The sequence below is a fragment of the Plecotus auritus genome, assembly GCF_963455305.1.
Source record: "Plecotus auritus genome assembly, chromosome: 7".
Taxonomy (NCBI): domain Eukaryota; kingdom Metazoa; phylum Chordata; class Mammalia; order Chiroptera; family Vespertilionidae; genus Plecotus; species Plecotus auritus.
The window spans coordinates 95,179,716-95,204,306 of NC_137774.1; the positions used below are offsets into that span (position 1 = coordinate 95,179,716).

Below are 24,591 nucleotides of genomic sequence, written 5' to 3' on the forward strand. Positions count from 1 at the left end.
GGGAAATCTGGACAGTAAGGCGGAAACTCGGGAACCGCGGAAGGCAGAGGTCTGGAGACTTGCGGGCAAGGGCAGGGCTGATGGGAAGCCAAGACTGTCTGCCCCACCCTGAGACCCCACCCCTTTCAAGCTGAGCACAGAGGCTTTTGCAATCTGGCAAGGCTAATCCTATAAGGCTGTCTCCAGCACCAAAAGTCTCCCAGTGTAGACACAGCTGATCCTCACAGCCAACTGGCCTGCAGGTCAATTCCTCCCAGTGATACCAACAACAATCAAGACTTAACTACAACAAGGCTGTACACACAGTTCACAAAGGGGTGCACCAAGAGTGTCCACCTCAGGTTAACTGAGGAGGCTGACCCACTGGGCCATATAGGAAACCTAGCACACAAAGCTACTCTACCAACTCAGGGAAGCAGTGAAAAATGGGGAGATGAAGAAACAGATCACAAACGAAAGAAATGGAGGAAAACAAACGACTGGATATAGAATTCAAAGCCACGGTTATAAGGCTCTTCAAGAATATCCTAGAAAAGGCCGATAAATATAACGAGACCCTCGAAGATATGAAAAAGGACCAACTAGAAATTAAACATACACTGACTGAAATAAAAAATATTATACAGAGACCTAATTGCAGACTAGAGGAAAGCAAGAATCAAGTCAAAGATTTGAAATACAAATAAGCAAAAAACACTCAACCAGAAAAGCAAAGAAAAAAGAATTCAAAAAGTTGAAGATAGTGTAAGAAGCCTCTGGGACAACTTCAAACATACCAACATCAGAATTATGGGGGTGCCAGAAGAGAGAGAGCAAGATACTGAAAACCTATTTGAAGAAATAATGACTGAAAACTTCCCCCACCTGGTGAAAGAAATAGACTTACAAGTCCAGGAAGCACACAGAACCCCAAACAAAAGTAATCCAAAGAGGACCACACCAAGACACATCATAATTAAAATGCCAAGAGCAAAAGACAAAGAGAGAATATTAAAAGCAGCAAGAGAAAAACAGTTAATTACCTACAAGGGAGCACCCAGACGATTGTCAGCTGATTTCTCAACAGAAACTATGCAGGCCAGACGGGAGTGGCAAGAAATATTCAAAGTGATGAATAGCAAGAACCTACAACCAAGATTACTCTACCCAGCAAAGCTATCATTCAGAATTGAAGGGCAGATAAAGAGCTTCACAGATAAGAAAAAGCTAAAGGAGTTCATCACCACCAAACCAGTATTATATGAAATGCTGAAAGGTATTCTTTAAGAAGAGGAAGAAGAAAAAAGTAAAGAGAAAGTTATGAACAACAAATACATATCTATCAACAAATGAACCTAAAAATCAAGTGATTTAAAAATCTGAGGAATAGAATAAACTGGTGAATATAATAGAATCAGGGGCATAGAAAGGGAGTGGACTGATAATTCTCAGGGGGAAAGGGTAGGTGGGGTGCAGGAAGAGACTGGACAAAAATCGTACACCTATGGATGAGGACAGTGTGGGGGAGGTAAGGGCAAAGGGTGGGGTGGGAACTGGGTGGAGGGGAGCTATGGGGGGAAAAAGGAGAAACAATTGTAATAATCTGAACAATAAAGATTTATTAAATTAAAAAAAATGCACAGAAATGAAAACATGTATTCATATTTACTCTATCTTCACAAAGAAACACCGAAAGTTTCCCCAAGAAATGAATAAAGTAAAAAGTGTTTATCAAGGGTAAGAGACAGTCAGTATGCAACCAAGACTTACCAATGTATCTTTTCATCTTGTCTTATTTATATGTTACTTTATTTAAATCAAGATGGTTTGTGTAAAACAAAATATAAATAAGATATTAAAATTCTCTCTTTACTCCACATTTGCCTTAAGGTTTTTATTTCTCTGTCCCTGTTAGTGCAAAATTTCATAAAAGAATTACCTCCACTTGCTCACCCATCACTCACTCTTCACCCTACTGGATTTGCTCTTGCTGCCTCCCCACCAGTCAAAAACTACTCTGGCTGAGGTCATTAATAACATTCATTTTGACAAAGCCATGCAACACTTTCTGACTTTATCATTCTTGACTACTTCCTTGATGGGTCTGTGACACTATGGTGTTCATTTTCCTCCTACTTCTCTGATAACTCCTGTTTCCACTTCTCCCTGAGCTCTCTCTGTAGTTTTTCTCACACTGGTCCTAGGCTCTCTGGGCTGGTCACAGGTCATCTTTTATTCTGCTGCTAGAAGTTCTCCTCAAACTCCTTAACTCTAAATATAGTATTTATGTGGCACCAACATTTTATCTCTGGCGCAGACCACCCACTGAACTCTAGCATCCCATATTCACAAGTTTAGGTATATACTTGGCTTTCGGTGGCTATCTCCATGTTAACCTGGACAAAGCAGAATTAATTCCCACTATCCTCACCACCCACATACTTATTGTTCCCCAGTTACCTTCATTTCAGTCAATAAATCACTACCCACTTAGTTGTTTAAATAGAAACCTAAGAGGTAATTCACTTCCTTTCTCTTAATTCCTTATCCAATTTATTATTAAATCTAGTCAATTATACTTAGAGACTATATCTTGAATCTGTATACTTGTGGGTGTTTTTTTTTTTTTTTTTTTTTTTTAATCACTACTCCAACTTTATCTCTTGCCTGCACCACAATAATGGTATATCAGTCAGGGTTCTCCAAAGAAACAGAATCAATAAGATTATCTATCTTTAAAGGAACTGGCTCATCCGATTGAAAGGACTGGCAAGGGTAAGCTATGAAATACACATCTGTGCAATACATTCACAGCAACATCTGGACTAGTGTTTGCCCAAACAACTAGACACACCATAGCCTACTCAAGATGACACATAAAACTCACCAAAACGAGTAATTCTAATTAGTTTCTTATTTCCACATTAACCTCATTTCCCAATCTGATTCCCACACAACACTTGGCATAATCCTTCTAATCGTGTCTCTTCCATGATTAAACTATTTCCATTGCTTCTCATTGCACTTGAAATAAAATCCAAACACTTTGCCTACAGGTTCATCTTCCAGTCGAGTTTTCTCCTCTGCATTTACTACGCTCCAGCCACTTGGAGTACTGGCCTCCTCTCTGTTCACCCAGCATGCCAAATTCTTTCCTATGCTAGGGCCTCTGTGTATAGTTCTCAGATGTGATACGGATTTGTGAAGGAATAAATAACAAATAATCCCCTCCTATCGAAGATAGCTCACTTTGTTAAGAGTCATTCTCGTGGTTCCAGCTTGAAGCAAACACTGGAGCCTGGTGCTTCCAGATTGAGGTAAGTACAGTTGTGCTAATTACACTATCCTTGTAGGACATTTCCCATTTAACCACTCACAAACCTGCCATGCTCAGTGCCCATTCTGCCTCTGATCTTGGTGTCAATACCTGTTATTCTAGTCTATTCTTTCCATGTATTATTAGTGGTTTCTACAGCTCTATTTGATTTTATTGTGAATTTGATCCTGTTTATATATCTTCAAAAATCCCTAAATCCTTTGGACTCACCCATTTTCCTGCTTCAAAGTTTTATATTTCTTCTGCCATCTTAATGTGAGCTTAACATGAGGAAGACAGGAGTGCGTGCATTTACTTGGTCAGGTTCCTGACTGTAAATTTATCATTGAAAACATCAGAACGGAACCTCAAAACATATTAATGAAGACGGTTTTATTGAATTACAGGACAGAGCACATAAAAATTAAATATTTGAGTAATTTAATCAATTATTCAAAAGTAGAAACTTTAAATGTTAAAAAGTACATTTTTAGTAAGTATCTAGGCAATAGCTACTTATTTATTATTTAAGAGTTTTGTGATTAAGGCAAATATTTAGTTATGCACTGAATCTCCATATTCCCCATATAGGTAAAAAAGATAATTAATTAAATTTTGTTATTAAAGCAAATGAAAGTTCTTAATTAAAGAAAAGCTACTGCATAATAAGGAAATACAGCACATGCTTAATGTCATTTCTTTTCCTCCATTTCATGCTGAAGAACCACATACTCTCCTCTCACCTCTCCTAAGAAAGCATTTGAAAATGCTGTATATAAAAGAAACCTTAAAGTTTGATCTCACCTATCATTATTTGATCATAAAGTTCTTTGGTCAGTGGAACATAAGTTTTTTTCAAGTTATCCATGAAGTAAAGTGGATCAGAAATTTTCAATGGACTAAATCCTTCTTGCACCAACTGAAACTTCTTTGGTTTGAATGTCCCTGTTGTTTCCATCTTTTCCTATAAAGCAGTTACCAGGATTAGTGGAATCATTTAATATTATATATAACACAAAAGTAACACGTTTAACAGTGCAGACTATAAGAGAGTTACAACGTTTTCATACCCAATGGCCATCTCTACTTACTACTAATAATTTAACATTAGAAACAAAAAAAAAATTGGCCTCTAAACATTTAAATCTTTAGCTTGATTTAGCTGTGAACGTTATTCAACATATAAAAACTATGAACATAGTCAATAACTGATTACAACGGATTATAAATATGTCTAAGACACATAGGTTTATCTCTTCAATTCAATGTCAATACAATTATCTATAGAGAATGCTATTAAACACGAAGATAAAGGATGTAAAAGACAGATATCTATTCCATAAGGCAGGTTACTATAAGAATCAGGGGGAGTGAAGAATGATCTAAAACTCGAGTTTCCAAGCTATACACTGAGGTGCATTGTGGTACCTAAGTGAATTTCTAGGGTCTCCACAGAATATTTTACATTTTCAAAATAAACCCAGTGACATCTGTAAGTCACCACGTGGAAACAACTAGCTCAATATTAGTTTGTGTTACATTCATTTCAGTAATGTCATGTCTTTGCAAAACAGAGTTTTCAGTGAAGCCGTGATAAAAAGCAAACCCAAATCAACATGTAACATGGAATTAGGCTGGGCTTGTTCAGTCCAATCTAATTCCAAAGTTTGAAGAGTTGTGCAATACCAAACTTACACATCTTTATTTCTGTGGTTAGTTGAAAATGAAATAAAAGCATTTTTCTTTCACTTTATGTGTATTATTTTTTCAATTAGCAACTAATTTGTTAGACCCAAATACTTATTAACTTGTTTTGGCCTAACCTCTGAATAAACAAATGTTTAGATATTTCTTTTGGTCCAAGAGTGTCATAAAACAATTACTGAGACACTAAGGATACCACGAATCTAGAAAGTTTAAGAAGCTCTGCTTTAAGGGATTTAAAGGAGATATGAGTGAATCTCTGGCAGTTTCAAGCATGGAGAAGCAACCTTGTTTTAAATCAGATGACATGTGGAGGTCCATATGAAGTTCTATGAGTAACCTGGTCGCTTTGATTTATTCTTCGAAACAAATTCTAGACTCAACTTCTCTTTGAACCTCCTTCCCTGATCTCATGCATTCTCTCCCCTCTCCTACCCAACACTGTAATCTCAGAATCTTTGATTACTTCCTAAGGATAAATTTCTGGAAATAAATTGCTAAGGCAAAATATATGCAAATTCTAATAGTCTGATCACATATTTAGCACATTGTTTCCTAGAGAGGAAACAATTTGTGTTTCAAAATGAAAGGATCAATTTAATTTCTTCCAAGCCATACTAAATAATAAAACATTTAAATTTTTCTTGTAAATTTATTGGCAAGAGAATTCTTTTAAAATTTGTGCTAACCAGATTTTTAATAAAATAATTGTTTCATTCATTTCGTCAGAAGTTACTTATTATTTTGCTTATATCAGATCATAACTCATTTATTAAATAAAGATTTTGACAACTAAGTGTCATGCATTATTCTAACTATAGTTAATACTGTAATAAACCCAAGTACTTTTAGGTGCTTAATGATGCTAAAATATTTTCTAAATTTGTATAACACTGATATAGTCTTCTAGAGAAGTCCTATGCCAAAATACTTCTTCTGTTTAATAACAATGAATTTAAGTAGTCCCAGGAGAAAATGTTTAAAATATTATGATTTCTCAACTTCCTACTTCATTAAAATACATTGCTTCTAGTGGGATAGGGAGGGCTAGGAGGGAGCTGGGTGTGGTCATAAAAGGACAACATGGAAGGATCCTTGTGGTATTGAAATTGTTCATATCCTGACTGTGGTCATTGATGCATAAAGCTACACAGCTAATGAAAGAGTATGGAACTTAAGACTGAAGGGGTTAAGAACAAGCCTCCCAAAGGTATGCCACTTTGGCATGTGAATTATTTTGAAGGCAAATGAGACCCTGAGGACTCATGAGAAAATTTATATCTCCCTTAAAGAACTTAAATTAGGGGCCTTGCCCATAATAAGTTATCACCAGAAATAACATTTTATGACCTATCTATATGGCAGGGCAAATTTCTGATTACTGAATGCCTGCTCTTCTTATTGTCCTGGAAACGACCTTCCTCTTCTGTGAAGCCCCAATGCACCTTACCTCATCCTTAGCTCAGAATGCCACACGTACCTCATTTTAACTATCTGTCGCTAAAGCTCTCATGTATGTGGGGTGGGGCCTCTGACGCTCTCAGGTATGTGGGGTTCCCAGATGTATGTATGCATAAAATTTGGTTATTTTCTCTTGGTAATCTGTCTCATGTCAATTTAATTATTAGACCAGCTGGAAGAACCTAGGCTAGAGGAACATTTCTTCCTCCCCAGCAACACACACACACACACACACACACACACACACACACACACACGCGCGCGCGCGTGCGCGCGCGCACGCATGCACGCACACACATGCACACTAGTACAAGTAAAACAGAAAAGTTTAAAAAGATGGGCAAATTGTATCAATGTCAATATCAGTTTTGAAAAATGTTACCATAGGAGGAAACCAAGTAAACAGTACACAGGATCTTTTCTGTATTATTTCTTACAACTGCATGTGAATCAATTAAAAATGTGTTATTTCTGCTTCATATTTACTTACCTTTAGTATTTCAGATGATATGAAAATAATCTGAGATGATGTATGTAAAACCTCTTTAAAGAAAAATATCATGTAAATGAAATATGTATTTATGACAGGTCAGATGATATGTCCCATTGGCCAAGCATTGACTTGACCATAAGGATTGCTCAGCAAACGCTTTAAAAATAAATATGATCCCATCTATCATGCTATTAGAAATATAATAGCAATATGATAAATGTACCCAGAAAAATTCTGTGATTGATGTTGAGAGATGATGAGTACTAGCTTTGGGAAATTTCATTTAAAGCACAATATTAAATAGATGAATGGCTGATGAAATGAGCAAGCAAAATTGCCCAGTAGCTGAATAAATGTGTTTTTATTTTTATTGTGTTTTAGTCTAGTTACCTAACAAGAGAAAGCCCATTTCTCAAAACAAATAAATGCAGAATTCCTCCAAAATATAAAATCCCAGAGGGCTTTTGTGGCAATCCTTATAGCCAAGTCATTGCTTGGTCAATGTGACATGTCATCTGACCTGTCATAAATACGTATATCCTGTACATGATATTTTGGACAGAATGAGGACAAAGATTAAAAGCAAAATTGCTTAAAGCCAATTCCCTTTAGGTTCTGTACACCTCCTATAGACACCTTGATGTCAGCTTGGTGGAACCCATTTTAGGCACATAGTACTAAATGTCCTCAGAAGGCACGTGTACAATGTGGTTTTCGGCTTGTCACTGTCTCTGAGACCCTCATTTTTTGCTCTGAGATCTTGACTCAACAGGGAGGGAGCAATTCTACAACTAGGACAAGACAAAGACATCCTAGCATTTCATCATGCTCCCCCTTCTATAATTAAGTGTCAAACATGGCATAAATTAACATGCCACGGCTTTTCATCGCTCTTCAAATTCTCTAATATAAATAAAATGCACATATTAGCTAAAAGATAAAATCTTATTTTATAATTAATCTCCTGGATTCCTGGTTTTTAAATTTAATGGGTAAGTAAAATTACCTGAATTCTTAAAAATCGTGGGCAGGCATAAGCTGGTAGAAATGTTACAACTTGTTCATAAACTTTTTCCAAGTCTAAAGACTTATTTGGTTTTAAAGTAATAGAGGCCATTCCTGTTTTTCCTTCACAATCTGAAAAAGAAGTTTGAAATAGAGTCCATTTACAAGTACTAGGTGCATTTTAAAAATAGTGCTATTGATTGCATACTAATTGTTGTAAAGGGAGACATTACATTTATTGCCGCAATGACAATGCGACAGTAATGTAAATGAGTGGGTCCTTCCCTGAGCACACGATCTACTCCCTAGAAATAATTTAGGAACAAGGAAGGGCAGAGTCTAATCCTAAATATCTACACTACAATAATGAAATAGATGGAATGGAAAACACCATAAATGACCCATAATTTGCATCTTACCACCACTAATATAAAATATTAAGAAGAAATATGTATTAAGAAGAGAAATGTTCATAATAAGCATCAATGCAAAAAATAAAGGGCATGTATTTATTTAGAGGCTGGTATTGTCCTAACTACATCCACAGATCGCTTCCTGAGTATCATGGGACCCATAGATATTTCCAGGGGACTGGAGTCTCCCACAGCATTTCTCCAGCACCCAGTGGCTGGCTATTAGAGTAAATACCCCTTCCTCTGCTCCCCTATCCACACTCTCACCCCACTCCTACATCCCCATGCACTTACAAACATTAGAGTCTAACTGTTATTGTCTAACTGTTAGACAATACTATCATTAGTAAAAAAAAAAAAAAAAAAAAGACAGTGACGGGGAGTCCCGTGATTTCAAGTTGGTCACTTTTATTTGCCATTTCCACCATCATGATACAGTCCTCACATGCATATTTATAAAGATAAGTGAGGCCAAACAATTTAAAAATAATTTTTAAAAGGTTCAACTTAACTACAAGTCAGTGTTCTTAAACATTTAAACTAGAACATGTTTCTGTTTAGTGGCATGTATAAACTCCAGTCTCAAAGAGAAAAATAATAGACTATTGAAAAGCAGTGAGTCACTGACCGGAATGTTTGAGCTCTGCTTAAAAGTAAACACATATATTAAAATTCAATGGGGAAAAATCAACCCACACTAAAATAAAGGGCAAAAATCATAAAAATGTCAGTGGGTACCTTTCCCCTGATGTGGCCATGAAGTTGGTTAGCTTGCTCTAGGGCATTATTTGCCATGACAAGACTGAGATAACTATCAAATATATATAAAAAATGTTGAATTAGTAAGAAATGTTGAATTGCAAAACTAAAGAGAGTTGGCAATTCTCTCTGAGAATCCTTCGCAAACCCAAAATATATTCATACCTGGCACTGCCACACCATATACGTTTGATTCTTGTATGAAATCCAACATTCCAATGATATCAGCAACCTCTGTGGTTGCAATGTTTTCTCCTTTCCATCTAAATAAAAAACAAGTTCCAGTTAGTACACCTATATCTGAAGAAATAGGTGCCCAGTTTTAGTTTTAGTGCCTTGCACTTGGCTCTGTGCAAACACCCAGTAACGAAAAATAATGGCAGTTTTCAAAACAAAATACATATTCTAAGGAAGCACTTTGTTGATAACTCAACAAAATCCAGTATCTATTTTTTAAAATTACTTTATCTATGTCTCATTGGTATAAATTGCTTACTGTAAAATGTTTTTTATAATATGTCATGAAAATCCTTTTTATTTTGTAATATAATATCAGTTAAGTAGAAAATGTCCCCTATCTCTAATGACAGATAGAAAAAACTGAAAGGAAAGCTATAGTTAGTTGCCTTTCACTGTACTAAACCCTTTTGATTTCTAGGGATTAATCCCTTTGGCTCTTTCAGTGCATCTGAATAGATATTTTATTCTAATTAAAATAAATTTTAATTGATTTAAGGGGGGAAGGGAGAGGTAGAGATAGATAGAAACATCAACGATGAGAGAGAATAATTGATCAGTTGCCTCCTGCATGCCCCACACTGGGAATCGAGCCCACAATGTGGGCATGTGCTCTGACCAGTTTCAAACCATGACCTCCAGGTTCAGAGGTTGACGTTCAACTACTAAATCATGCCAGCAGGGCTTAAAATAATTTTAAATAGTGTGAGCTCCTAACTTGGTACAAGAAAGTGAGGAAGTATAATTCATTTATTCATTCAAGCAATTTTTGAATGTCTATTGTCTGTCCTTCACTGTTCTATAGTCATTGATTAGGAAAGTAAAATGTCATAAGCCTAAAATAATCTTAAGTATTAAGAAAGAAAATCTAGAAAGGGAAATGTTGCTGTTTCATTATTTTTATCACTAGGTCAAGAAGTAGACCATATTTGACCAAATTGGTTTAACCCTACCATTTAGACTTCATATCTGTGTACCTGTTTGATATTCTAAGAAAAAGGAGCTTACTTATTGGACCAAATGGATTCATTAAAATAATTATAAAAATTGACATCAAAATTTAACTTATATTTCAATCTAGAAACAGATGGCCGATAGATTTTTAAATGGGGAGACATGACTGAGTCTGCCCTGAAGGTAAAGAGCACGTGGTCTATAATGCTTCCCTAGAGTCCTGCTCAGAGCACAGTTCATAATCACAGAACAGGCAGTGTAACCGATGATATCTCATACCTGAAAGTGTCTCCAATGCGGTCACAAAAATAGAGAAAATTCTCGTGATCTTGGACCATTAAATCTCCTGTGTTAAAGTAAACATCTCCCTTCTTGAAAACATCACATAACAATTTCTTTTCAGTGTGCTTTTTATTCCCAACATAACCAAAGAAGGGATTCTTTTCATTCACTCGGGAAATGAGAAGTCCAGGTTCTCCTGTGAGAGAAAGGCATCTTCAGTGATCTGATTAAAACTATTATTATACACACCATGCACTCATCTAATTTACATCTGACCAACACAACTAGAGTTGCCTATCTGCCTTTCCTCTGAACTTATTTTATTATATTTAACATCATTTGCTCTGGGTGCTCAGAGTACAACCAGCACATCTTTTCACAGACTGCCACAAATACAAATTACTTTGGGAAAACTAACAAAAAGGTAATGGAATGTGAAGAAAGTATATTAAATTTATTTTACATCATGGCTGGATAGAACAGTGGCTACTTTTGGATTATGCAGATTTTACCACTGCTAATAATGGAAATTCTATCAATAACAACCATAATAATAATTTTAAAAAGGCGATGATAACAGCAATATTTACTGGGCACTTACTATGTAGCAAGCCCCAAAACTGCCATTTTGTTTATTCTTTACAGAAATGCTTTGAAATTAATAATTATAATCCCTATTTCACAGGGAAGAAACTAGGGACCAGAGTCCAACAGCTAGATAGGAATGAACCTATGAACCTAGTACTCAAACTCAAGTCTCAATGATTTTTTTTTTTTTTTTACATTTCAAAGTCTTTTATATTTTTATTTTTATTTTTATTTTTTTTAAATAAATCTTTATTCAGATTATTACAATTGTTTCTCCTTTTTCCCCCCCATAGCTCCCCTCCACCTGGTTCCCACCCCACCTTCTGCCCTTACCTCCCCCCCAACTGTCCTCATCCATAGGTGTACGATTTTTGTCCAGTCTCTTCCTGAACCCCCCATACCCCTTGCCCCCTGAGAATTATCAGTCCACTCCCTTTCTATGCCCCTGATTCTATTATATTCACCAAATTATTCTGTTCCTCAGGTTTTTAATTCACTTGATTTTTAGGTTCACTTGTTGAGAGATATGTATTCGTTGTTCATAATTTTTATCTTTACTTTTTTCTTCTTCCTCTTCTTTAAGAATATCTTTCAGCATTTCATATAATACTGGTTTGGTGGTGATGAACTCCTTTAGCTTTTTCTTATCTGTGAAGCTCTTTATCTGCCCTTCAATTCTGAATGATAGCTTTGCTGGGTAGAGTAATCTTGGTTGTAGGTTCTTGCTATTCATCACATTGAAAATTTCTTGCCACTCCCGTCTGGCCTGCATAGTTTCTGTTGAGAAATCAGCTGACAGTTGTATGGGTGCTCCCTTGTAGGTAATTAACTGTTTTTCTCTCGCTGCTTTTAATATTCTCTCTTTGTCTTTTGCTCTTGGCATTTTAATTATGATGTCTTGGTGTGTTCCTCTTTGGATTCCTTTTGTTTGGGGTTCTGTGCGCTTCCTGGACTTGTAAGTCTATTTCTTTCACCAGGTGGGGGAAGTTTTCAGTCATTATTTCTTCAAATAGGTTTTCAGTATCTTGCTCTCTCTCTTCTTTTGGCACCCCCATAATTCTGATGTTGGTACGCTTGAAGTTGTCCCAGAGTCTTCTTACACTATCTTCAACTTTTTGGATTTTTTTTTTTTGCTTTTTGCTTTTTCGGTTGAGTGTTTTTTGCTTCTTTGTATTTCAATTCTTTGACTTGATTCTTACGTTCCTCTAGTCTGTTTTTGGGTCTCTGTATAATATTTTTTATTTCAGTCAGTGTATGTTTAATTTCTATTTGGTCCTTTTTCATATCTTCGAGGGTCTCGTTATATTTATCGGCCTTTTCTAGGATATTCTTGAAGAGCCTTATAACCGTGGTTTTGAATTCTATATCCAGTCATTTGTTTTCCTCCATTTCTTTTGTTTGTGATCTGTTTCTTTGACGCCGCATTTTCACTGCTTCCCTGAGTTAGTAGGGTAAATTTGTGTGCTAGGTTTCCTATGGCCCAGTGGGTCGGCCTCCCCAGTTAACCTGAGGTGGACACTCTTGGTGCACCCCTTTGTGGACTGTGTGTACAGCCTTGTTGTAATGAAGTCTTGATTGTTGTTGGTATCACTGGGAGGAATTGACCTCCAGGCCAGTTGGCTGTAAGGATCAGCTGTGTCTATGCTGGGAGAAGTTCGGTGCTGGAGACAGCCTTATAGGATTAGACTTGCCAAATTGGAAAAGCCTCTGTGCTCAGCTTGGATGGGGTGGAGTCTCAGGGCGGAGCAGACAGTCTTGGCTTCCCATTAGCCCTGCCCTTGCGCGCACTCGTAGACCTCTGCCTTCCCCAGCTCCCAAGTCTTTGCCCGAGAGTCCAGACTCCCCCCACAAGAGCGTGGGTCCCCAGGGGCTCGCCTGGAACTGGGGTCGAGTGCAGTCAGAACTGGGGCTCAGTGCAGTCAGGAGCCTCTGACTCCCTTCCACTAGGGAAAGCCTGTGGCAACCTCCGCTGTCTTTGTGCGCACTGGCACTCACACGTCTTCAGACCTCTGCCTTCCCCGGCTCCTGAGTCTCCGCCCGAGAGTCCAGACTCCCCCCGTAAGAGCGTGGGTCCCCAGAGGCTCGCCCGGAACTGGGGTTCAGTGCAGTCAGAACTGAGGTTCAGTGTGGTCGGGGGCTTCCTTCCCCCTTCCGCCAGAGAAAGTCAGCCAGGTTCTCAGCCGCCCTTCCTCTCTGCGCGCACAAAGACCCTTTGCTGTACCTCCAATTCTCTGTGAGCTTTTCTCTTTCCTTCTAGTTGTAGAATTTTCACTCAGCCAGCTTTCCTGTGGTTCTGGGTGGTGTCCGTTCTGTCTTTTAGTTGTAGTTTTGAAATCGTTGTGCGAGGCAGCAGTTTAGGTGCTTACCTATGCCGCCATCTTGGTTTCTCCTCAATGATTTTTGAAACCAGGTTTTTATATAATACTATCTATGATATAATTAATATGTTATTAGAAGTTTAGGAAAATGTTTTATTCCTCAGGTATGTTAGTCTGGTAATCCTCGATGGGCAAGAGATGAAACATGAAATTTATTAGTTTTACTTTAGACACATTATCAAAAGTAATTTTTCAATAACATTTATTCAAATTAATCCAGATTTTGGCCAGCAATCTGTGAGGTGAGAAACTACTTCCAAGAGAAGGGTGGAAGACAAGGGAGAGCAGCAATCACTGCCCCAGACAATTTCAAGGCTATTGGTGACTTGTTTCGCTCCTTGTGACGCGAGTGAACATCTTTGTGATGAGTTAAATGGGTTAAATGCCAGCTTTTTATTTTTTTTAACTTTCTATTCAACTGCCAATTACTCCTACTCCTGGACATTCTGGCTTCTAAAGGCTCACAAACCAGTGGCCAAAACAAGCCTGCTTTGCTACAGCAGAGGCCCCTCATAGTCACTGTCATTACCAACCCCACCATCATCATCATATCTATCATTATCAACGTCATAATCAACTTCATTATTACACTTATTGAGCAATTTCTGGGTACCAGTCACTATTCTGAACACTTTACATATGTATCCCACTGGATTCTCATCACAAACCTGTAAGACAGGCCCTCCTATAATCTTATTTTACAGTTGAAAAAATGGAGGAAGAAAAAGTAATTTGCCCAGTGTCACACACAGCCAATTGTGGGGGTTGGAATTTTTAACCAGGACACACTGACTCCAAAGCCTCTTCTCATTGCATATTGCATCAGTCTGCATTCCCTATAATTCAGAATTTTCAAGCCTCACATTTCCCTTAAATTTTATGTTGTTTTTCTTTTTCAGGACACAAATGACAGTTTCTTCCCTAAGAAATCAATTATTGCAAATGCTTGAAAGGTCATAGTGTATTCTTATCTGTCATTTACAGGCAATTTATGCAAGACACAATGCCTTAATGGGAAAAGAAAATATTTAGTAACCTTTAATTAGAATTGCAAAATAGTAATAAGCAGTTCTGGGATTCAAGTTCTAATATCAGATATTACTGTAATTGTAAAAAAATAATAAAAAAAGAAACCACACACTCACTACCAAGGTGTGTTGAAATGAAGTTCCTTAGAAATGGCTTTTCTTTTGAATACTATCTATAGAATTCATTTAGCAAAAGATATTTGATAAATATCCTCAGGCTTGAAATTCAGAGGATTGGGAAATCTGTTTTTTAATAGATAAGGTTTGTATTTTTTTCTTTACTTTCAGCTGCCAAGAAAAACAAAACAAAACAAAAATCAGTTTTGCAGCATTTCCCTCCACATCTGAAGTAAAGATTTAAAGGAAATCATCTCTGAAACGTAGTTTAAACATATTCTGAGGCAGTAAAATGTAAGTTTGGCCTGATTTATTCAGTCTGGTCCGCTAAACAATTTTAAGTGCACATCTCTACATTTAATTTTCTAGATTGATGACATGCAGCAGCAAGTTAATTGGGGCACTTGCTTTCGTTAAAATTTCTAACTAAAGCCCTAGCTGGTTTGGCTCGGTGGATAGAGCACCGGTCTGTGGACTGAAGGGTCCCGGGTTCGATTCCCGGTCAAGGGCACATACCTCGGTTGCAGATTTGATCCCCATCCCTGGTCGGGGCATTGGCAGGAGGCAACCAATTGACGTCTCTCTCTCTCACATTGATGTTTCTCTCTCTCTGTTTCTCCCCCTCCCTTCCATTCTCTCTAAGTCCTCTGGTGAGGATTAACAAAACAAAACAAAAATTTCTAACTAAAAATTATAAGAAAGTCTACCTTGGTGGAGGAGGAGGAGTTAAAGGGAGAAGAGAAGGGGAGGGGGTGACAAGCACATGCCTGGCCCTCTGCAGGGCTTTGCACACATCATCTCAAATAACGGAAAGCAATAAACTCACAAAATAAGTGTTGTCACCTCTACTCTACATATGAAGAAAATGAGACTCAGACAGGTTGGGTGACCTTCCCAAAGCAGTACAGTTTCTAAATGTGAAAGCCCAGATTTAAATTAAAGTCTGCCTGATTTCCCACTACACCTAGAATGTTAAATTAAGTCATTCATTTTAATGTTGGTGATATAGGACATTGGACATATGCCACTGTCACAAAGCAGAAGTAAACGGTCCATTAAGAAAAACACGAGGCCAACAATAATCCCTTTTGAATTTTAATAATTTAGCATCCGAGAGATTCATTTGTGGCCTCTAACATCTAATAATTAAACCATCCTACCTACATTGAAATTCCAGTTAAGTCATATTACCTATTAGAAATAATCATTCTTTCTTTTCTAAATTTAAATTTAAAAGGAAATTCAGAAACCTTGCCTGAGGTGACATCTTCAAATATAAGAATCTTACCTTTTTTTACATGACTACACCAGCCCTGTTCATTTCTAATGGGCTCATCTTTCTGGAAATCATACTTTATCAAGTCAAAAGTGAAAAAAAACTGCAAAAACAAAATCAAACGAAAACAAGACTTAGTTTTTTGTGCAGTGACATCTATGGGTAGAAGATTTTGTTGAAACAGTGAATTAGAATGTGGATTTATTAAAACACAGACTCTTTACTGATGCAAAATTAAATATTTGAACATCAAAATTGAAGGTATCAGTGAACAGCACTCATGTGCTGGCATTTACTTTCATTTCTTTCTTGTTGCCCATTACACCTTGGCAAACATTCCTAACTTTAATCCTGAATGAGAGAATGCAAGCGATCCCTGCACTCAACTACATACTTGACTAACTACAGGGAGGAGGACCACTGCCTTGCCTTCTCCTTTCTGCAGTCATTCAAAACATCCCTTGAAGGGGAAAGTTTTAATAGAACTAAAATGTAAACTATGTGAATACAAGGAGCTTATTGTCTATTTTTAATTTACAATCCCTTGAAAAGGGACCAGGTGCCCAGAAAGTACTTGTTATCTGACACTTACTTTGACCTTTTCCCCAGGCCTTTCACCTGATGTCCCTAATGCAACACTCAGTACTTCTGTGCACTACTGTGGTGTGAGATGGCAAATTTGTTGGAACATCCTGATCACATTGGGTATCAAGCTTATTGGACAACTTTCCTTGTCCCCAAATATTTCCAGCTGTCCCCCTCCTGAAATGGTCATTATTACCATGTCATGCTGATTCATAGATCCACTAAAATCTGACCCGGGAGAGAAAACTACAGATTGGTTCAATCCAAACCCCCTCATTTTATAGTTAACAAAATTGAGGTTTTTCCTGATTAATTAAATAAGCAATCTTATTAAGCTGAACTAGAAAATAGTAAACTAAAATAGAGGGAATAAAATGAAGTGAGAAAAAATAGGAAGGAAGGACAAATAGGAGAAAGAGAGAGAAAAAGGAGGAGGGCTAGAAGGATGTGAGAAATGAACAAATCCTATATAATAAAAGGCTAATATGCAAATTGACCAAATGACCAGTTGCTATGATGTGCACTGACCATCAGAGGTCAGATGCTCAACACAGGAGCTGCCCCCTGGTGGTCAGTGCTCTCCCAACAGGTGAGCGCTGCTCAGCTAGAAGCCAGGCTCATGGCTGGTGAACGCAGTGGTGGTGGTGGGAGCCTCTCCCGCCTCCGTGGCAGTGCTAAGGATGTCCAACTTCTGGCTTGAGTAGGCCTAAGCCGTCAGTCAGACATCCCCCGAGGGCTCTTGGACTGCAAGAAGTTGCAGGCTGGACTGAGGGACCGCCCCGAGAGCACGAATTTCATGCACTGGACCTCTAGTCCTATATAATAAGAGGCTAATATGCAAATTGACCAAATGGCAGAACAACTGGAACAACCGAACAACTGGTCGCTATGACGTGTGCTGACCACCAGGGGGCATGTGTGGAACATGGTGAGCATTGACCATGGCGGGATGGTGGAGAGGTGAGCGGGGGCACCAGACGAAGGCGGGGCGCCGGCTGCTGTCATCGGGGCAAGCCTCTGGTGGTTACTGAAAATTCTTTGCTCCCGCGTGCCACGGCCCCGCCCAGCGCTTGCACCTGCTGCCAATGCCGGCCCTGTTCGCTCCTGCTGCTGGCACCGGAGCCACTGCTCCCACCCACTGCCAGTGCCAGCCCCGCTCACACCTGCAGCCAGCGCCAGAGCCACTGCTTGCACCGCTGCTGGTGCCCGGCATCGGTCCTGATCACAAGGTGACGGTCCTGATCACTCAGTGCCATCAGCAGGTGTGAGCAGCGGTTGCCAGCCCTGATTGCCCCTGAGGGCTTCTCCACCTCCCCCTGCTCCTGAGGGGCGATCAAGGCAGCAGCCGCCGCTCACACCCACTGACGGGGCTGGCCCTGCTTGCACCCGCTGCTGGTGCTGGCCCCAATTGCTCCGAGCGGGACCGGTGCTATTAGCATGTGGGAGCGGCGGTGGCGGGAGCAGGACGGCTGGCAGACAGGGGACCGGGGGCCGCAGCAGGAGGGGCCAGGCAGGGTTGCGGAGGATCAGCTGAGACTGGCCCCTGTGCCTTCCGCAGCCTCGCGGCCCACAGTTCCTTTCAAGATGCATGAATTTGTGCACTGGGCCCCTAGTATAGAATAAGAGGGAAAAGATGAGTGAGATTAATAGCATTATTTTTATCAAAGACTAAACACAAATATCTCTGGTTTTTAATCTTAGTAAAATCAGCATGTAACTAGAATCACAATTCATTATTTGAATTAAAATATAAATGAGAACAACTAATATTGACTTACTGTATGCCAGCCACTGTGCTAAGGAATTAAGAGCAGTTTTTAATTTAATAATTAAATCACCCTATAAAGTAAAAATTAGTATTATCCTATTTTAAGATGAGGTCCAATGAAAGAGGTTGTAAAGCAAAACATATTGTTATTCCAGACATAAAGATTCTTTATTAAAATGCAAGCTTGCATCTTGTTGGTCTTTGTCTGTAATTGAGTAATAGGATATTGGCCACTTGCCTAATGACTGGTAAGAAGAAAGATTCCAGAAGTTCCAGAACTGCATTTGTCAATTTGGCCAAATAAGAGCAGAGCCCTGTTCATTATCCAATCTCTTCTCTCCTGTCTTAATATGCTTTCTATTTTGAAAAATTTGCCCAGCAACTGGTGTTATCAGCTTTAGTGTTATTTCTTTTAAATTAATTTGGCAACTACCTGCATGGGTGACATTCACTCCACACCAAATCACTGTTCAATGTGCCTGTTGTCAGATACAGGGGACTTGATGGTCAGAAATTGGGTAATTTCATGATATAAATGAAATTTAAATATATCACAGCATCTTCTAGAAGTCACCAGGATCAGAGCATTAAGTCTCAGCCAGAGGGATTTCTATATTTCTCTTGCCTTCAAGAGGCTCCACAACGTTACAAAAAATGGCTGTTATAACACAAATTAAAAAATAGGTGCCACACTTTATTTCCTAAGGAAATATGCACGTGTACATTTTCACCCTACACTATGTGTATCCTTTGCTTTTTCTGCCTCAACATATCCAATGGTTCTTTAATTTATGTTTGATCTTTTCACAGGATATATTTTTCAGATGATCATTCTGTACCATATCCCTCCTCTCCCTGGAATAAAATGTGCTCTTTTGCTAATGATTCAAATCTTTATTTTAAGGAAGTTTTCTTCTATTAGGTTTCAAATAATTATTATCTCTCTGATTTTTTTTTTCTTGCAGGAACACAAGTTAAGCATATATCAAGTCATTGTCTGTTTTCAAAATCTGTCTTGTTAATTTATTTTATATTAGAGGCCTGCGGGCACAGGATTCATGCACTGGTGGGGGGCATGGCCTGCGGGGATCGGCCCACTGTGGGAGCGCTGCTCATCCCGGTCTGCCGAATGGCTGTGGGCCTGCCCTCTGAGCGGCTGCTCCCTGGTCTGACATCTTCCGTGGAGCTGGAGCACTCACCTCTCCAGGGGACCCTGTCAGGGCCGGGCCCAGGGACAATAGCACTGAGGGGCAGCAGAGTAGGCCTCAGTCCCATGGCCACGAACCTGCCTCCCAGCCTCTGGGGTCAGTTATGCGAGCCCAGTAGTGGTGCTGCATGGCCTGTGGGCATCTGGAAGAGGTAGCAGGGAACGAAGAGGAGGAGCCTGGGGTGAGGAGACGATGATCGCAGCTTGGGTTCCTGCCTGTTGGCCCGGGGTTCACAGCGGGAGCAGCCGTTCATCTCGTGCAGCCGAGCGGCACTCCCACTGTTGTAGTGCACTGACCACCAGGGGGCAGACGCTAAACGCAGGAGCTTCCCCCTAGTGGTCAGTGTGTGTCATAGTGACTGGTCGACTGGTCGTTCTGGTCATCACGCCATTTGGTTGCTAGGCTTTTATTATATAGGATATGAATACTCTTTTTATTGTTTGTGTGACCCCTTAATCCCATTCATCTTGCTCCCTAACAATGTTTACAGTCCTGTTTATTTTTAAGTCCTTTAATGTGGTGTTAATCTCTGTAATATTTTCATTTTTTTCTTTATTGATTTCTTTTGAGCTGAGTATGCCTATTTTCCAACTCCTTTTGTTAATTTATGTTTTCCTTGAAATGTCCTCTGCTTTAAGCTCTTATTTTTAAGGAGAATATTAGTGTAATTTTTGAACCTATAGAAAATTGTTTTTTAAAATTTTCTTGGCCATTTTGTTTTATATAAATTTTGCGAGAGTTTGTTCTAGGTCTGTGAAATATGCTGTTGGTATTTTAATGGGGACTGCATTGAATCTATAGATTGCTTTAGGTAGTATGGACATTTTAATGATGTTGATTCTACTAATCCATGAACACGGTATATTCTTCCACTTTTTTATATCTTCCTCTATCTCTTTTTTTCAATGTCCTGTAGTTTTTCGAGTACAGATCTTTTGCCTCCTTAGTGAAGTTTATTCCTAGGTATCTTAACATTTTTGTTGCAATGGTAAATGGGATTGTTTTTTTACTTTCTCTTTCTGTGAGTTCATTTTTAGTTCTAGGCCATTTTGGAGGACTTATTATTTTGATGTCCATATTTTTTTTCAGTTGCCTTTTAATTTAGATTCATTCCCTACCTCCTTTTCAAATTTTATTTCCTCTAGGGATTTCATGTTTGTTCCTTCCCCAGGTGTAGAAAAGAAGGCAGTCCATAACTTTTACTTGAGTTTGTTTTTTTAAATGAGTTGTCACCAAATTTTTTATATTGTTTGCTTTGGGAGCATATGTGGGACACATGTCCCTTCAGTCTCATGCATTTAAATAGTAAGTATAGCATACAAGAAGGACATTTGGGTCATAGGAACTCTGTGTTGCTGCTTCATCTTTTTCCTTCACTTATAAAATCCTATCTCCTTTGAGAGGCTGATTCCTCTCTGAGACACACTTATCAAATCTCTCTATACAATTATGAAAGAGTTACTGGTCCGATTTTTTCTGATTGCCTGCTATGTAACAAAACAATATGTGAATGAAGTGATAAAAGACAGAATTCATATGATTTAGGTACTTTTTTTTCATTTCCAAACTGGAAAAAAAAACTAAAATGAATGGAAAAACAGACGTTTTCTAAATAAATTGGAGACAATCATGACTTCCTGCATTATTGACATTACTAGAGGCCCAGTGCATGAATCCATGCACATTGAAAGGAAATTAATCAGAAGAAATATTTTAGAGGCCCGGGAGGGACCATGAGAGGTTGGCTCCAGGGCGTGTCCAGCCCTTCTAGCCCAGTCCCAATCGGCTGGACCCCAGCAGTAAGCTAACCTACCAGTCAGAGCGTCTGCCCCCTAGTGATCAGTGTGCATCATAGCAACTGATCGAGTGGTTGACCGATCAGTGGGACACTTAGCATATTAGGCTTTTACATATATAGTTTATAGTCTGACAGGGAATTTGAGATATCAGAAAATTAAAATTAAGTCAAGCCAATAATAAAGTAGAAATATTCTTCATTGTACTCTGTGAGATGATTACTTTGGAGTGACTCAGCTTCACTAAAGAAGCTTTTAATATAAATACCAATTTTTAATGGAATTAGTTCAATGAATTGAGAAAATTAACTGTAAGGGATGTAAAACTCAGTTAATATTAGCACTTACTTTCCCCAAATTACTTTTATTCAGAATGCAAATATACTTCTGGCAGGACAACAAGATCCTTAAAATCCCAAAGAATGCATTAACCTTCTTTAGGTTCCAAACATTAGGGCAATTTATATTAGCTTTGAGTCTATTCTTTCACTTTTTAAAAATTACGTATTTTATATATTAAAAAATTTTTCAATTACAATATACATTCAATATTATTTTGTTTTAGTTTCAGTTAACAGCATATTTTTATCTCTTTTGACACTAAATGTTTTACTATTTTTTAAATTTATGATTTTTATTATTTCCTTCCTTTTAATTCTCTGAGTTTGTTTTTTAAAATTAACACTATAGAAATGGATATTTAGCCCACTAATTTTCAGCTGTTCTTATCTGAGTCTACCCATTTTAAAATGTAACATTTTAAAATGTAGCCGAAACCGGTTTGGCTCAGTGGATAGAGCGTCGGCCTGCGGACTGAAGGGTCCCGGGTTCGATTCCGGTCAAGGGCATGTACCTTGGTTGCGGGCACATCCTCAGTGGGAGGTGTGCAGGAGGCAGCTGATCGATGTTTCTCTCTCATCGATGTTTCTAGCTCTCTATCCCTCTTCCTTCCTCTCTGTGAAATATCAATAAAATATATTTAAAAAAAAAAGAAAAAAAAAAGAAAATGTAGAGATGTTTTATTTCCAAATACATAGGAAATGATCTAGCTGACATATAAAAAATATATTTTTACCTTCATTAAACTGTTGTCAGAGACCATAATCCATATAAATTAAATCTTTTGAAATTTGCTGGAATTCCCTAAGTGGAACAATAATCTTTGTGAATTTTCACAAGTGCTAGAAAAAAAATGGATACTCTGCAGTTTTTAGATGTAGTGTCCTATATATGTCCATTAGTTCAAGTAGCTTGTTCATTGTATTATTCAAATATTCTATATCATTGACATTTTTTGTTTGTTCTATAAAATATTGAAAAAGCTATAAATACAATATCCTACTATGATTCTGAACTTATTTTCCCTTGAGGTTATATAAATTTTGAGACTATTTTCAATTTTATCCTTTAAAAAATATTGAGTACAAATTCTATTTTGACAATTATTTTCTCCAAGTCAGTTGAAGATATCTGTTTACTATTTTTTGTGTTCCATGGTTGCTGTTGAGAAATCAGCTATAAGTCTTTTACTTTGAAGAAGGTGATTTTTTGGCTGCTTTTAACATTTCAGGGGTATCTTGATAAAGCTTTAAAATAAACTATATATTAGAAGCCTATACATAAGTTTTGACTGAAATAAAAATGAAAGGCAAATAGAAATAGTGGATTGAAAATACTCAAAGAAAATGAGGTCAAATTAGTATATATCAGGATCTATGCTTACTATTTATATTGACATCATTAAATCTGAAAACTGAACAAAAGAATTAGGTGTCATTATCCTCATATGAGAGGGAAAACATGGAAGGTTGAGGTTTTCATAATCTCTAGTACTATAGTTTGCGTAGAGGCTACTACTTTATTCATAGAAGTTCTCAACTTAAAAAAAAAACAAAAAACACCTGATAATACTTACCATAATGAATAAGCACAAAGCTAGAAGAGAGGTCATCAGGTCTCAAAATATTTCTTTTGTAAAGAAAATATGGTACTTACTTTGTAAAAGAAATTTGTTCTCCCGACTGCTCCAATTTTCCCAGTGTGATTCATAAAACAAATGTTTCCTTCAGTAGCTCCATAAAGCTCACACATCTTGATATTTCCAAATCTGTCTAAAAATTCTCTCCATACATCACTCCGTACACCATTTCCAACTGCCAAACGCACCTGATGATCCTTTTCTCCTTCTCTCTGTTAGAAGAAAATATTTTACTTGTAATTTATTAATTCTAGTTCCCAATTCTTTCTTTCATTACTATTACTCAAATGGTAAATACCTAGAAGTTGCGTATGGAAAGTAAAAAAAAAAAAAAAAAAAAAAAAAATCATGTAAATCTGTTGCAGAATCATGTCCAAAAGCTAATGAAACTAACCTGGCCCAGAGTAATAAACCTTTATTTTTCCATATGTGAGAAAAGCTCTTTATAAACTCCAGCTTATTGAAACCTTATTTTGGCAAATATCAGGTAAGGAAGAAAGCATATTTCAGGGGGGAAAAAGCATTACTTAAAAAAAATTATAAAATATACTTGAGTTTGTACTCTCAGCTCTATCATTTATTGTCTATATACCTTTGAACAAGAGGTTGAATACTATTCTGATTCTCAGTTTATTCATTTGCAAAAACTGATAATAATACCTATTAATCTCACCTATACTATACTGCAGTATACAGTTAAGCCCCATGCCTAGCATATAGTAAACAATAAATTGAGGTCATCTAACCACTGTAATATTTTGTTTGCAAATATATGATTACTACTTATAACTATTATATTTTTGAATGTGCAATATTCTTATATTTTTACTTCTAAATCATATGTTAGAATTTAAATAACTATAACCATATTTTATTCTACATTCAATAAGCATTATATTAATTAATATAAATTATACAGTAATCAAAAATCATAACCTCACACACCTGTTAGAATGACTACTTTAAAAAAGACAGGAAATAAGGGTTAGAGAGGAATTGGAGAAAAGGGAAACCTTGTGCCCTGATGGAGGGATTTCTATAGTGGATTGCAACCACTATGGAAAACAGTGTGGAGTTTCCTAAAAAAATTAAATACAGAACTACCAAATGATCCAGCAATTCTACTTCTCGGTATTCATCTGAGATAATGAGAACACTTATTTGAAAAGACATATACACCCTCATGTTCCTTGCAGAGGCAAAATATTGATAGCAGGAGTCTACTGTTTATCTTGAGAAAACTACTCAATAAAGTAATTTGATAAA

General features: G+C 37.6%; 1 protein-coding gene across 1 annotated transcript in view; it reads right to left on the reverse strand.

Annotated features, from left to right (window-relative positions):
* Window positions 1–3,671: 3,671 nt before the first annotated feature.
* Window positions 3,672–24,591, reverse strand: part of LOC308254423 (long-chain fatty acid transport protein 6-like) — a 57,134-nt gene continuing 36,214 nt past the window's right edge. The window contains exons 5-10 of the mRNA XM_080680513.1: window positions 23,343–23,537; window positions 16,003–16,093; window positions 10,601–10,799; window positions 9,296–9,393; window positions 7,960–8,090; window positions 3,672–4,259 (exon numbers count right to left, since the gene is read on the reverse strand). Of these exons, the coding sequence (XP_080536639.1) occupies window positions 4,083–4,259; window positions 7,960–8,090; window positions 9,296–9,393; window positions 10,601–10,799; window positions 16,003–16,093; window positions 23,343–23,537 (891 nt within the window). The 3' untranslated portion in view covers window positions 3,672–4,082. The remainder of the gene's footprint in view (window positions 4,260–7,959; window positions 8,091–9,295; window positions 9,394–10,600; window positions 10,800–16,002; window positions 16,094–23,342; window positions 23,538–24,591) is intronic.